Raw genomic sequence first — 16778 nt, 5'->3', positions numbered from 1 at the left:
TGTGCAGATATATGTGTAGTGCAAAAAGAGCTTGTCAGTCTGTTAAATTGACAGGAGAACAGTCTTTTTATGAGACTATCCGAGTAGGTAGTTTGCAGTCAATGCTGGATGAGGTAGTGATCAGTCCAATGCTGCACAAGTGACAGGTGCTGGTCACAGTTTGTAAGTAGGTGGGGGTGGCTGGTCCTGGGGGTGTGGGGAGCCGTGGGGGGGGGGGTCTCATAGTGTCAGAGTTCAGTGTTGTATGGGGTAAAAAGAGGGGAGGGGGGGCAGGGACGGGAGGGAGTTTAGCTTCCTGACAGCCTGATGTATGAAGCTGTCCTTCAGTCTGCTGGTCCTCGCCTGGAGACTCCGCAGTCTCCTCCCTGATGGCAGCAGACTGAAGAAGCTGTGTGTCGGGTGGGTGGGATCACCTGCAATGCGGAGGGCTTTGCGGGTGAGACGGGTGCTGTAGATGTCCTGGAGGGAGGGGAGAGAGACACCAATGATCTTCTCAGCTGCTCTCACTATGCGCTGAAGTGAATTGCGGCAGGATGCGTTGCAAGCGCCATACCACACAGTGATGCAGCTGGTTAGGATGCTCTCGATGGTGCCTCTGTAGAAGGTGCACATGATGGGGGTCGGGGCTCTGGCTCTTCTGAGTTTGCGGAGGAAGTAGAGACGCTGCTATGCTTTCTTGGCCAGTGCTACAGTGTTGTTAGTCCAGGAGAGGTCCTCTGTGATGGCACACCCAGGAACTTGGTGCTGCTCACTCTCTCCACAGTCGCACCGTTGATGGTCAGAGGGGCATGCTGAGTGTGTACTCTCCTGAAGTCAACAACAATCTCCTTCGTCTTCTCCACATTCAGAGAGAGATTGTTGTCACTGCACCACCCGGCCAGGCGGCTCACCTCGCTCCTGTAGTTTGTCTCATCTCTGTTGCTGATGAGACCCACCACAGTTGTGTCATCCGCAAACTTAATGATCAGGTTAGAGTTGTGTGACGGTGTGCAGTCGTGGGTCAGCAGAGTGAAGAGGGGGGGGGGGGGGGGGGGGGGGGGGGGGCTCAGCACACATCCTTGGGGGGCCCCGGTGTTCAGTGTGATGGTGCTGGATGTGTTACTGCCAACCCGTACTGCTTGAGGTCTCCCGGTCAGGAAGTCCAACAGCCAGTTGCACAGAGAGGTGTTGAGCCCCAGCTGGACCAGTTTGTGTGTGAGCTGTTGAGGGATGATTGTGTTGAATGCTGAACTGAAGTCTACGAACAGCATCCTGACATATGAGTCTTTTTTGTCCAGATGTGTGAGCGCTGGGTGGAGGGCAGTGGCGATGGCATCATCGGTCGAGCGGTTGGACCTATATGCAAACTGGAAGGGGTCAAGTGAGGGGGGGAGGACAGACTTGATGTGGTGCATGACTAGCCGTTCAAAGCACTTGATGAGAATAGGAGTGAGTGCTATTGGACGGTAGTCATTGAAACAGGATGGAGATGACTTCTTCGGGACTGGAATGATGGTGGTAGCTTTGGTGGTCAGATGGCTTCTATGGTCAGATGAAACTGAAAAAGAGCTTTTTGGCAGAAAACCCACCAAATGAGTTTATAACAAACAGGGATAAAAAGAACCCCATGTCCACGGTTAAATATACTGCTGGATCTTTAATGTTGTCGGCCTGTTTTTCTGCCAGAGGTTCTGAACTTCTTGTTCAGATGCATGGCATCATGGATTCTATCAAATACCAACAGATAAAAAATCAAAACCTGACTGCCTCTGTTAGAAATCTTACAATGGGCCGTGTTTGGATCTTCCACCAGGTCAACAATCCAAAACAAACATAATAATAAACACAAAATGGGTCACTGAGCACAATTCAATTCAATTCAAGTTTATTTGTATAGCGCTTTTTACGATACAAATCATTCCAAAGCAGCTCTACAGGAATTTAAGTTTCCACAATATAGTTATATTGCAGAACCTTAATATGTTTGACTTCTGGCCAAATTTGGTAATTCTGTATGTTGTCTGAGCGTTGGCATCCTCTGAAGTCCTCTGAGGGGTTGGCATCATCTTTCTCAGGTGTTCGGTCATCTCAGATCATTTAAGGGTTGGATCCAGACTGAAGCATCTGTCATTCCTAGTTACCACGGGATGTTAATCAGAAACAGAGAAACAAATAGAGACATAATTAGCGTAGCTGCTGTTCCATCTAAGCAAAAATGATTTGTTCAGCCCAAGCTAAAGAATAATAATAATGTACATTTGATCAGATATAACTGCAGTGCAAGATTATAAGAGGCATTATGTGAATGCTTGGCTAAAGAGATGTGTCTTTAATCTAGATTTAAACAGAGAGAGTGTGTCTGAACCCCGAACGTTATCAGGAAGGCTATTCCAGAGTTTGGGAGCCAAATGTGAAAAAGCTCTACCTCCTTTAGTGGACTTTGCTATCCTAGGTACTACCAAAAGTCCAGAGTTTTGCTTTTATTATACTTTTAGAGTATATTTTAAAATGGGTACTTTTACTCTTACTCAAGTATATTTTCAGAGAAAAAACAGTACCTTTACTTCGTTACTGTGGGCGACTCTCCTCTCGTTATCTTAATGCAATACAAGTTAAAAATGCTTCAGTTTATTCCAAACGCGCCGTCTACTTTTCTCTGGGCAATGAACGATGCCCATTCGCGAATGATTCATTCTTTTGAGTCCATTCTGTTTAAAGGCTTTATCAAACCAGTTGGCAAACCAGTGAATCGGTTCGCGAATCAGTTTGAATGATTCGTTCAGTTCCCTGCCGCACGCGCTGAGTCTCTGAAGCGGTTCTCACTCAGATAACAGAGAGTTTAAGAACATCAAGAGCGCTGAAGACGTGGCTTTGGATCTACAGTCAGTTGAAAGCAAATCTGCAAAGGCTTGTTTGCTAGAGCTATATGAAGATCTTTTATTAGATGAACACCGCGTGTGCTGTCTACTGTTCCACAGGTATAGGCCAAGATACCACTATGACATTACCAGTTTGTTGTACATGTACCTTACATTAAATACAATGTATAATTTATACATTAAATAAGCTGTCACAGAGTATGAAATGAACACCCGCGGAACCCGCGTTAGCTCTGCGCAGCGGCGCGCGGCCTGTTCTAGACACAATTAATATTCATAATTTTACAATATTTACGCTTGCAAAAATATAGGCTACATTTGTTTACATTTTGCAGAACAGAAGATCCGTCAATATGCATTTGTTTCGTTATGTCCAGAGCAGTCATGTGAGGCGTTTTCAGAGGTTTCAGTGTCAGAGGTTATAGGATAATACATAATTAATTTACTTTAAAATATAATTTAATTCAGTGATGCAAATCTGAATTTTCATCAGCTGTTACTCCAGTTTTCGGAGTCATGTGATCCTTCAGAAATCATTATAATATATCGATTTATTACCAGTGTTGGAAACAGTTTTGCTGCTTAATATTTTTTGGAACCTGTGACATTTTGTTCAGTATTCTTTGATGAATAGAAAGCTAAAAAGAGCAGCACTGATAATAAATCAACATGATTTCTGAAGGATTATGTGAAGACTGGGGTAAAGGCTGATGAAAATTCTGATTTGCATCACTGAAATAAATTACATTAAAAAAAAAAAAAAAAAAAAAAAAAAAAATATATATATATATATATATATATATATATATATTGAACGGCAGTGTGTGTGTGTGTGTGTGTGTATACACATTACATAAATGTAATCTATATATCTAAATAAAAATAGACTATATTCAGTACCTATATGATCCAAAGTAACTAGTAACTAACTACTTGAGTAGTTTTTTTTATCCGATACTTTTTTACTCTTACTCAAGTAACTAGAAAGACTATTAATTTTACTTTTACTTGAGTAAATATTTCTAGAAGTACTTTTACTTGAGTACAGTTTTTGGGTACTCTACCCACCTCTGGTACGCAGGAGCTAAACCATTTAGGGCCTTATAGGCAAGTAATAATATTTTGTAAATGATACGGAACTGAATAGGTAGCCAGTGCAGAGACTGTAAAATTGGGGTAATATGATCATATTTTCTTGACCTGGTAAGAACTCTAGCCGCTGCATTTTGGATCTGTAGCTTGTTTATTGAAGATGCAGGACAACCACCTAGCAGTGCATTACAATAGTCCAGTCTAGAGGTCATGAATGCATGAACTAGCTTTTCTGCATCAGAAACAGGTAGCATGTTTCAAAGCTTGGCAATTTCAATTTTAATTATTCTAATATGTTTACTATATTCATATACTATATACTATTATATTTATATTATATTCATTTTTATTGGCATATATCATTGTCACGGTTTGGTTTCTGTCTAGTTTCCCTTTTGCCCATATTTGGTTTTTCCTGTCATTAGTTAAGTGTCTATCATTCTCATCACCTGTGTTTAATTAATTATCTTGTTTGTTCCTTTGTCTCGATCCCTTTAAAAGTCCTCAGTTCTCCTTATGTCTTTGTCAAGTCTTAAAGTTATGTTTACGTTGTTTGAGGATTGATTTCATGTATTCTGAAACTCTTGTTTTATTAAAAGACCTGTTTTCGACTCACCCTCTAGTTCCTGCATTCATTCGAGGAGCGTAAACCGTAACAGAAGACTTGACCATACTGAAGATGAGGAGGCGGCTGATTTTGGTTCCTCGCAAAGATGGCCCAGGGATCATCAGTCTGCTGCCGCCCGTGACAAAGATGGTTCCGCCGTCCACGGCGATGATTGTGCCGCTGTACAAGGCGATGATGATTCTGCCTGCGGCGAAGATGGTTCCGCCGTCCACGGCGATGATTGTGCTGCCGTCCGAGGCGATGATGGTTCCGCCCGCGGCGAAGATAGTTCCGCCGACACAGAACGGGGGGCTATTGGATGAGGCTCTGCCCCCGGAGTTCTCAGCTCCCATACTCTCTCCAGTGCCTGCTCCTCGCCAGTGCCTTCTAGTGCCTGCTCCTCGCCAGTGCCCTCCAGTGCCTGCTCCTCGCAAGTGCCCTCCAGTGCCTGCTCCTCGCAAGTACCCTCCTGCGTCTCCGCTGGTTCCGCCCAGCTCTCCTGCGTCCCTGCTGGTCCTGTACGGATCCGCTCTCCCAGAGTACCCACGAGAAGTCGCACTTCCAGAGCACCCCCGAGAATTTGCGCTGTCAGAGCGCCGCCGAGAGTCCGCGCTGCAAGAGCGCCCTCCTGCGTCTCCGCAGGTCCCTACCAGCTCTCCTGCGTCTCCGCTGGTCCCGACCAGCTCTCCTTCGTCTCCGCTGGTCCCGTCCAGCTCTCTTGCGTCTCCGCTGGTCCCGTCCAGCTCTCCTGCGTCCCCGCTGGTCCCGTACGGATCCGCGCTCTCAGAGTACCCCCGAGAAGTCGAACTTCCAGAGCACCCCCGAGAATTCGCGCTGTCAGAGCACCGCCGAGAGTCCACGCTGCAAGAGCGCCCTCCTGCGTCGCCGCTGGTCCCGACCAGCTCTCCTGCGTCTCCGCTGGTCCCGTCCAGCTCTCCTGCGTCTCCGCTGGTTTCGTCCAGCTCTCCTGCGTCTCCGCTGGTCCCGTCCAGCTCCGCGCCTCCCGAGCGCCCTCAAATGTCCGCGCTGCATGAGCGCCCTCAAGTATCTGCGCTGCAAGAGCGCCCCCCCCGCTCATCCAGAGCGTCCCCCAGAGCCCGCTCCTCCAGAGCGCCCTCAAGTACCCTCTCCTCCAGAGTGTTCCCCAGAGCCCGCTCCTCCAGAGCGCCCATCAGAGCCCGCTCCCAGAGGGGAACTTCCCCAAGAAAATTTGGGGGGGGGGGTCTATAGGGTCACGGCCTGTGTGGCCAGGCCAAGGGCCAAGGCCGCAGAACCCCTCTGGCGGCCTGAAAGAATAAGGCTGTGGCCTCCCGTGTCTCCTGATCCACCATGGTCTCCCGTGTCTCCTGATCCACCATGGCCTCCCGTGTCTCCTGATCCACCATGACCTCCCTCATTTTTGAGCAAGATGCTAATGGTCTAATCTGTGTGCTAATGGTCTAATCCGTCTAATCTGTGCTAAAATAAGATAAAAGTGCTACCGCCAGACCTGGAGATCAGCTGAATGGATTTAATCAGTGAAATAATCGGCAATTATTGCAGCCCTATTCTCCACTGAAAACTGGAGTTTATAGGCTCTTTCAGCTACCTTTAGGGAATCCCTATACCCCCAAACCCTCCCATTTTGTGAGTTTCCCTAATCAAACACACTTTATTTAATTTATCAGTTTATGAGTAGAGACTTTAAGACCTGAAATGGTTGTGTCAGATGAGAGAAACTTTGTAAGGTGCAGTATGCAACATGCATTCTTCTGAAACTCTATATCTTAGATCAGTAAACGTTATTTTACGCCATACCACAGTGCATTATTGTGTAGTCTGCTTTATTAATTCCTCAATTAGCTACTATAAAAACGAAGGAAAGGACAGTTCAGTGCAAGAGGTACTAAGATTACTAAGCATATAAACAGCAGTGATTACACAGTTTTGTCTATACAGCAGCAGCAAATGCTCTACTCTATGTAGTTGCTGACAGGATACAGTGACTAAGCATTGTGCATAGGAGAACACATTAAAGTGAAATAGGGTTGGGAAGTTTACTTTTAAATGTATTTCACTTCAGATTACAAAATACTTGCTTTTTTACCGTATTTTAAAATATTACTCAAGTTCAGTAACAGTCTAAATACTTTTGAATACTTTAGGTGAGGGGCATAAACTTTGGTGTCTTGCTTTAATGCTAACCACTTCTAAATAAAAATAGGTAGGCTAAAGCAATTATAAATGCATTGAAAATATTGAGATTACCGTTTTAAATATACATTTTTAAACATTGAAATATGAAATGATGGTGGGGAAATAAATTGCTTTAGAAATTAAACTAATAACACCAGTAGGTGGCAGCAAATCACTGTCTTAATGAATGAGTCATGGAATCGTTCAAATTCAATTTGATTCATTCAAAAGGATTTATTCATTAAGGAATGAAGCAAGTGATTTTATGAATGTATTCAAATCTTTTGCTCAGCCGAATTCATTCAAAACACAGGTTCAATCAGAACCCAAGCAGTACTCGGTTACTCACAGACGCACAACTTTCTGATGTGGATTTATTTCAAAGGCATTAGTTATTTGCATTTAGTGTAAATAGCAATAGATGCTGTTTACACCAAGTGAAAGTAACATTTTTTTTCTTGGCGACAGATGCTATTTACTCTAAATGTAAATAACCATAGATTCTGTTTAAACGCTGTAAAAAACATCAGTAACTGTGCTACACTAATATGGGAGCAAGATGGATGTACATGTTTGCATTTTTTAGACAAACAAAAACAAAGATTATGCGTGGTTAGTACGTTTTGGGAAATAAATGTATATGAAATCAGGCCATAAAACCCATACTGAATAGTTCTGAATAAGAATTTTGAGTAATCAGACTTGTAGGCTAGAATATTTATTTCAAAATGATGTGAAAATCATCCTGCTCACTCATTCACTGACTTGAAACACAATACTTTCTTTACTGAGGTGAATATCTCTGTTCTGAGACAGAGTATTATACAGCCTAGAATGCGCTTAAAGAGTGCTCCCTCATATAATCACTAAAAGCTGCCACTCACTTCAGTTCATTGTGATCTCACAACGTTCCGTTAATAAGTTCTCTACACTGCACAATTGCTCTCTTAATTACATCGTATCTACACTTTGTTATAATGAGAAGATTCCCGAGCTTGCAGAACTCAGCACTTGAAAAAACTCAGCATTTTGAGTGACCAGTGCATTCTAACTTAAACACTTCTGGTTATTGCGTTCAAGAAATCAACAGATATGTCTGCTACATTGCTCAACGCTGCAAATATTTACATTTTTACATTTTTATTAATTTAGCTGACGCTTTTATCCAAAGCGACTTACAATTGCTATATATGTCAGAGGTCGCACGCCTCTGGAGCAACTAGGGGTTAAGTGTCTTGCTCAGGGACACATTGGTGTCTCACAGTGGATTCGCCATCACCACTCCAGAAATATGTTTCGCCAGTATTGTGTTTCGCCCCCTGATTCAATGGTTAAATGTTAAGTTCGCCCCTGCCCTGTAGCACGACCATATTCTTTCTTATCCAGGAAAAACAAAGGGGGTGCAATGTAATGATGCAAAGGGGGAAAATGTAATGCTGTAATCATATTCACAATCATGTCACAATAACCCGCCGCTGTATTTATACAGTACGTTTCTAAAAATGGATCTCACTAACATGAACACATTCTGTTGTAGATTATCTCAGTGTTTGGTGACAGAAGAAGGTTGTGCTGCTCTGGCTTCAGCTCTGAGTTCAAACCCCTCACACCTGAGAGAGCTGGATCTGAGCTACAATCACCCAGGAGAATCAGGAGTGAAGCTGCTCTCTGAAACACTCAAACATCTGGACAAACTCAAGTAAGTTAAGCAGTAACAATCATTCTGTCAGCTCTGTATGTGACAAAGGTTTTTAGTTTCAGTCTTATGATTTTTATCATGATTTATCACGATGAACAATAATAATACTACAATTCTATGCTTCAGACTTAGATAATTATTTAATTTCACTTGCTCCATGAAAAATTACAATCATTTATTAGGCTACTGATTTGACTGAAGTCTTCATCACTTAATTTAAACATTTAAACATATTTGTCTATACATTTGTTCACATTTGTAGGTCTGTAATAAGAGCAGATTAATTTTAGATATGTTTGTACCAAACAGATATGATACAAACAAAATAATAATAATAATAATAATTCATTACATTTATATAGCGCTTTTCTGCTTTTTCTAAGCACTCAAAGCGCTCTACATTGTGAGGGGTGGTGTCTCCTCGTCCACCACCAATAAACAAACAATTATCTGATGGTCAATGTGTTTACATACTTCTTGTATGAAATGAACTAGTAGCACCGTTGCTAGTGGAAATGTTATCAAAATCATCAGTGGTAAATATATATTTTATTTTTATTTATTTATCCTTTATTTTAGCAGGATAGTCCCATTGAGATGTAAAATCTCTTCTTCTAGGGAGTCCTGGCCAAAATGGCAGCACAAAAATCACATTAATAAAATAAATAAATTACAAACACAAAAGACGAACTAAATTTTGGCCTGCAGTCATGTAGTGACAGATCAAAAAATTAAAACAAGTACATGTTTCCTTTAGATTAGTCCATAATATTTTTTTTTACAATACGCATCTTATTCCATAATGAGGGAGCAAAAAAAAAAGAATGCAGTTTTACTCTTGGAACATTTAAAGTGGTCATGAACTGATAAACCAAAATTCCCTTGATCTTTTGACATGTAAGAGGTAATTGTACTATAAAAAAAAACATTCTGTAAGTTCATGTACACACCCATGCACGACAGCCAGAAATGTTATTCTATTGATACATACTGTATGATAATCAGACATCAAAAATAAAATAATAATAACAATTAACAACAATAATGCGCTTACCTTTGTCTTGTGGTTTATCTTCAGGCAGAACTACAGCACGTATTTCACGAAGTACACATTTGAGAACATAATGCAGAACTTTGCACAGTCAAAACTGTTCAAGTCCAGCAGCTGTCAATATGCCAAGTATACCAAAGTAGAGTCTGGACAGTTTAAAAGATGTTCTGATGCAGAACAGCATTGTGTATTTTTATTAAATCATTCAACTGTTCTCTTATTTCAGTTACAATTACATTTAGAAGTCTTCTATTCATCTCTCACCACGTGTAATACATGTTGTGAGATTTGAGTCACTCTTGGACTCTTTATCGTGTAACTAATATTTAGGCCACTTTGCCATCGCAATCACTTAAATAAAATGAATGAATGAATATATAGCTGCACGTTTAAATCTTGCCCTTTATAGCGCCAAAACCCCGTTACTCACGAGTCATCACATCTCACCAACATAAAAGATGGTAAATTGATTGACAAGCCTCTGTTAAACTGAACCAATAAGGGCTGTGTTAAGGAAATATTAGTTGATGACTGCACTACACATATTTTACTGTGATACTTTGAGCTCGAACATATTAAAATAACACCCGCCCAATCTGGCAACACTGTTGGCCGCCTCCAGTTTTCCCTTTGTTTTGCCTCCAGCTAGCGCTGTAACGTAATCCCTAAAAGGGTCTATAAGCAAACTACTGAAATTAAGTCTTCCCTTTTTTTTACAAAACCTTTTGCTCTCTAGAAACCATGTAAGTCTCCAGGCACGTGCAGAGGGGGTGCGGTGGGTGCTTGAGTTATATAATAATAACTATTATTATTACAGTATTTATCACAACACTGGTAAAACAGACTTATACTTATCAATCCTGTTTTTATAATCATTATCATTCAAAAATGAATAAATTCAGAACAGGATTAGAATAGAATTGTATTTTAAATAAGACAGGAATATTTTTTCTACAACAACAACAACAGTAGTGTTTACAACAGCAAAACCGCCATACCCTGTAAACTCAATAACAACAACAACAACAATAATAATAATATCATTCCAGAGAAATTAAGAGGTACCCTGTAAACTCCACTGTAAAAAAAAATTCCGTAAAAAAATGGAAAAAGTACTGGCAGCTCATTACCCGGACTTTGTACCGTAATTAAAAAACAAACATTTTCCGTTAATTGACAGTTTGCCCACAATAAAAAAACAGGACTTTTTCTGTTTTTTAATGGTGCATCTATATATATATAAAAAAATGTTTTAATGGTATACCTACAATAAAAAACAGGACATTTACTATTATTTAATAAGGTATTCATTGTTAAATAGGGTATTGCACACGTACAGTATAAAAACTGCAAATATTAACTAAATCCATAAAATAACATATATACTGGCATCTCATTACATCAATTAAAAAAACTAAACATTTCTAAAACAAAATTGTTCAATATTATACCAACAGCAAACAATTACATTTATTTGTAGTTAACTGTGTACCTACAGTGACCTTTTAAAAAACAAACAAAATACTCTGTGAGAAAAACAGTGTTTTTTATTAACGTGCAATAGGATGTCTCAAATAAATTTCATTGTTTTAGATGAAAGAAAAAAAAATAACGAAACTTCATAACATCCTTAACAGTTGGGATATGAACATAAACTTGAAAATGACCAATTTCATGGGTCAAGCAAAAACAAAATACAGTTCAGGAATAGAGTGCAGATCAACATGAGGTTTCTTAAGTACAAAATTATTGTACATTTTAGACACAGAACTAAGACATAACAGAGCCTAACAGAGGGTTATGTTGAGTGAAGCCTTGTTTAAATCCTTGTATAAATTGAAAATACACAAAAAGGTACCTTTTAAAAGGCATTCAGAGAGAATGGCAACTGTCATATTGACGTAGAAAGGTCAGGGTCCTGCTCATGGGTGTGTTGTTTGTCTAATGTGTAATCCTGAAGGTATATTGTCATAAGAAAAAGAACACTGTCAATGCAGAATGCGATCACTACTGTATGAAAGCACCAGTGCTGTAATGAAACACTACGGGATGCCTCTCTACAGCAGTCATGTTGTATTGGTTCGGTCCTCTCCAGATGCTGCTTCTTTGGCTGTAAGACAAAAACAATATATTAAATGGCTGTAATTAATGAAAGAAGAAATTTTACAGATTATATGAAATCACTTAAAACAAAAGTTTGTTTAAAGAAAAGTTATTCAAGTTCAAATTTATTGTTATGAAAATGTACATTAATATTATATTTTTCTTTTAATTCAAATTTAAAAAAAAAAATGTTTCAGCAAAAAAAATACTAGAAAGTCAGAGCCTCAAGTCTAACCAAGTTGTGTGTAATAAAGTTTTCTGGGAGACTTTCAGATGCTGTGTTTCAATAGTGATTCCTAAAGGTCATTTAGTTAAAGGAACACTCCCGTTTTTTTGGAAATATGCTCATTCTATTGCAAAATATTAAAGTAAACAAGTTCTGCTGGCAGAACAGTGACATTTAGCAGCCAGTATATTCTTGTTTTATGCACACTCTTGTCATAAATTAATCAATTACTGTTCTGACATAATTTATATTATAAAAGATAGATTTATATTGTGGAAAGACAGAGATGGGGGGAAAGATGATCAGAGAGAGAGAAAGTGTGAAAATCAAAAGGGAGTGTTGTAATGACCTTTAAATCTTCCAAGGATTCTGAAAGTCACTCAGGTCTGACAGGAATCGAAGCAGTTTTGGTGGAATACTGTATTGTTTTGTGCCCTTTTTTCTGCTTTAGACCTATGTTCTGGATTTATACCCAACAGGCTCCTGTGTCAAAGACAAAAACAAAACAAAAAATTATAATGCCACTTTGCATTGCAAAATGAAGTATACTTTAAACTGGACAAGGAACATTGTCAAAATATACCTTTGGAAAAACTCCAGAGTCAGGGCTGCTCCCTTGGGGTACATGATGTTCAGCACATAGAAAAAAATGTAAAGCACAACTTTAAGCTAAACTGCTTAAATAAATAGTTTTTTTACAGCCTCGTTTTGTCTCCTTCCCTAACAGCGTTACGTTACACGGCCACGCACACAAATGACAGACCTGCTTACAGCTGTTTAGCGTCATTACGAACGTGAACGTTAGATTAGTGTTGTTCCTCAGTCAAATGACAAAATTCAGTACGTTATACAAACAAGAACACAAACGACAAATTATATTTAAAAAGAGCCTTTACATGACTCAAACGACACCATTAACACAGCCGTCTCGACTCGATCAAACTAACGTCACTAGACTATAGTTACGAACTTAAACGGTTATTGTATACACATTAAAGCAAGAAAACATTCATTTTAAATTGCCATTTGAATATTTACGTTACCTTTTCAACTCAACGTGGAGCTTGCAGCTTGAAGAGAGACACAGAGGGGGAGGTTCACGTTCGAGGTTCCCGCCTAACGTTAGATAAAAAATAAATAAATACTGACAATAAAACTGTAAATTCACAGACACTCACCAACTGCCACAAACATTGGGGCTGTTGGCATAAATAACTTTGCAAAAAAAGAATCACTCACAGAAAGCTTCTCAGTTTGTAAACTTATGGAAAAAATCATCAGTCCTGTAATCTCCCAAACTAAGTGGCCTTGTGAACACTAGTTCACTACATTAACGAATATTTACGGGAACTCCGTATAGTATTTCACATGACCAACAAAGACAATATCTCATTTAAACAGTCAAATTGTTAAATTGCAGTGATAATGTTTCATAAATAGACTTACCGCTCAAACAGGTGAATAAAACGTGCTGTAACGGCCACAAGTAGTCGGAGCGGAGATCAAGATCCCATAATGCAAAGCGAAAATGTAAATAGACGGAAAAACACATGTGAATCACGGACTACGGACAATTTCTGGTAAAATGTACGGTCATACAACTGTTAATACACGGATATTTTTTACAGTGTCAATAACAACAACAACAACAATAACTAGAATGTATATTTCCTGAAGAAAATGTGAGTGGGTGCTTGGCGTGGCAAAACTCGCCACTCGGTTGCTAGGGTACTCTGTTTGGTTGCTAGGGAGTGGCTTGGCAGCTGCCAATCGTGAAACTCCAAAGGCTTCTTGTCAGTATGAATGATATAATCCAACTCTCATGCCTCTGTGACATTCAGAATGGAAGATATCCCTCTTTGGATTTTAGTTGCTAGGGTACTCTGTTTGGTTGCTATGGAGTTGCTTGGCAGCTGCCAATGATGAAACTGCAAAGGCTTCTTGTCACTATGAATGATATAAACCAACTCCCATGCCTCTGTGACATTCAGAATGGAAGATATCCCTCTTTGGATTTTGGTTGCTAGGGTACTCTGTTTGGTTGCTATGGAGTTGCTTGGCAGCTGCCAATGATGAAACTGCAAAGGCTTCTTGTCACTATGAATGATATAAACCAACTCCCATGCCTCTGTGACATTCAGAATGGAAGATATCCCTCTTTGGATTTTGGTTGCTAAGGTGCTCGACAATGGTTGCTAGGGAGGGGCTAGGAAGTGTTGAGGTGATTCATGATTGGCTGTTTGCTGCCCCGAGTCAAATGAGACCACCCTCATGTTTCTATGACAATTCAGTCCGGAGATATCCCTTTGATCTCTTTCAATGGATGTCTATGGAACTTGTTGCTAAGGTGCTCTAAATGGTTGCTAGGGCGTGGCTTGATAGCTTCACAATGATCCTGAGAGATTGATTGGTCATCTGAGTAAAATGAGCCCGCCCCCTTGTCTCTATGACACTGTGATCCAGAGCTATTTTCAATACAATATCCCTATGCAATTTACCATAGTAGGTTAAACGCATGCATTTCATGGGCCGTCCTGCTCCATAGTAAGTCAATGGGGCAACTTTGGGGGGCTCTTGTGCCCCAGGGGTGCAACTTTTACCCCATTGTGAGGTATGTTCTTACAGAGCCTGCCAGCCTCTTCAAATGTGGCAAACCACAAGTTTCTGCGAAATCCTCGCTCTGAGCTATGATTCGTCAAAGTTTGTCGTAATGTTAAGTCAATACGATTTTTGGGCCGCTTTTTCGCCCCTGGGGTGAACACCGTACCCCCGATCGCTTATAAAAGTCATAGCACACCATTCCCGATTAATCCGCACGATTTGATGCCTCATTCATGGGTCTGTGACAAAAGCTGCGGGAGGAGTAGCGCGCCAAAATAACGGCGGAATAAAGAAGAAGAAGAAGAAAATAAGTATGAGCAATAACAATAGTGAGTGCTTCAAAAAAGCACCCACTAATAATAATATAATTCCAGAGTAATTAAGAGGTGCAAAAATGTCTTTAACATTTAAACTTAAAATGGTCTTTTCTGTTCTGTGTTTCTTTTTCAAACCTGCGTCATGGCATTTGCTGCTGTATCAATACAGAAGCATCCATTTCGATATCAGCAAGGAGCACAGCCCTATTAAAAGCCATGTTTCATGTGCTAGCAAGTTTCTAGCATGATTAGCATGTTGCTGGCATGATTAGCACGTTATTAGCATGTTTCTAGCATGATTAGCATGCTATTACATAGATTATAAATATTAGAGTGGAATCTTAAATGAGTTTGAATGAGTTATAAACAGAAGGGAAGCTTGATCGAGTCTCAAAGGATTCTGGGAGTTTAAGTTTGAATTTTGACAGTTGGAGTTTGAAGAGACTTTTCTTTTCTTCTCATCCTGTATTTGCATTAAACACAATATGAAACAGTGACGACTTATAGTGAAATATCACGTGTGTTTTCTAGTGTGGATCATGGAGGAGAGTTTATGATCACAACAGGACTCCACAAATGTAAGTCACACAGACACACAGACACAGACAGACACACACACACAGAGTTTAGTTGTTAGTAGTTTAGTGTGTAATGTGTGTGTGTTGTGTTCAGATGGCTGTGATCTCACTCTGGATCCAAACACAGCAAACGCTCGACTCGTTCTGTCTGAGGAGAACAGGAAGGTGACGAGAGTGGAAGAGAGACAGTCATATCCTGATCATCCCGACAGATTTGATGATGATCCTCAGGTTCTGTGTTCAGAGAGACTGACTGGACGCTGTTACTGGGAGACTGAGTGGAGCGGAGGAGATGTTCATATATCAGTGTCTTATAAAGGAATCAAGAGGAAAGGAGGGAGTGACTGTAGGTTTGGATGGAATGATCAGTCCTGGAGTCTGTTCTGCTCTGATCAGGGATTCACTGCTCTACACAATAAGAAGGAAACTGATATCTCAGCAGCTGCTGGTGTCTCCTGTAAGAGAATAGCAGTGTTTCTGGACGAGTCGGGCGGCTCTCTGTCCTTCTACAGCATCTCTGACAAACACACACTCACACACTTACACACATTCACACACACATTCACTCAACCTCTACACGCTGGATTTAGACTTTATCATTATAACTCTTCAGTGTCTCTGTGTCACATTAAACATTAAACACGTGACTTTAAAATATTGTAGCGGAGCCTGCGTGACGTTTTTCAGGCGACCGTTATTTTAGAATGTTTAGTTTGTTTCCATGGAGACGCGTCATGCTCGTCACGTGAATAGCGCTGTATGACACATGGATCGCTTTTATTTCCTTTTTTGATTATTAATATTCACAAACGTACTCGCTATATTATGAAATATCTGATATTCTGTATAAGTAAATGTATTTGTTAGTTTAACTCTGTTTCTAATGACCGTGTTAGTTGATCTGTAGCGGGTGATGGGCGCCGCCATGTTTGTTCTCTGAATCCGAGCTGTGGGATTAACAACACGTGACTTCATCCTCTCCTCCAGAAACACCTTAAAGTCAGTCTCCGGTTAAACTGTACACTTTAAATCTGTATATGATATCAATAAAACATCTGGTCAGATTATATTTGTAAGGATCATTATTGCTGCTTCAGAGACATCAGCGTGTATTTTACAAACTATATATGTATGGTTTTACTAGTACTTGTGTATTTTAATGTCTGAAACCTAAAATAAGCATTATATGGTATGTGTTAAAGGGTTCAACATTAAACACACACAAATACACACACACTAGCACACAGTCTGTAATGATGTGAAAGTGTGTGTTTTAATCTGAATCTTCAGGAAGTTGAATCTCATCAGTTTCCTGTTTCAGATCATCAGGAGATGTTTCAGAGACACACAATAATCACACACTAACAGACAAATATACTAGTGTTTGTGTCAAATAATGTGTCATATTTACACTCTACATAATATTAAAAGAGTGTTTATGTATTTGAACTTTTTGAATTTATTTTGACTC

General features: G+C 40.1%; 1 protein-coding gene across 5 annotated transcripts in view; it reads left to right on the top strand.

Moving 5' to 3' along the window:
* The window catches only part of LOC306868855 (NACHT, LRR and PYD domains-containing protein 12-like), a 140156-nt gene extending 123784 nt beyond the window's left edge, over positions 1–16372 (top strand). For 4 of the 5 annotated variants that reach the window (XM_079415268.1, XM_079415269.1, XM_079415270.1 and 1 more), the window contains 3 exons: positions 8270–8431; positions 15261–15307; positions 15402–16372. In XM_079415268.1, the coding sequence (XP_079271394.1) occupies positions 8270–8431; positions 15261–15307; positions 15402–15946 (754 nt within the window). In that variant the 3' untranslated portion in view covers positions 15947–16372. Of the gene's footprint in view, positions 1–4573; positions 5205–8269; positions 8432–15260; positions 15308–15401 lie in introns of those variants that run through there. The other variant, XM_079415271.1, reaches the window with a different exon arrangement.
* The last annotated feature ends 406 nt before the right edge of the window (positions 16373–16778 follow it).

Source organism: Barbus barbus (genome assembly GCF_936440315.1).
Source record: "Barbus barbus genome assembly, chromosome: 4".
NCBI lineage: Eukaryota > Metazoa > Chordata > Actinopteri > Cypriniformes > Cyprinidae > Barbus > Barbus barbus.
Note: the sequence above shows the minus strand (reverse complement) of the source record. Positions and strands in the feature narration are given on the sequence as shown.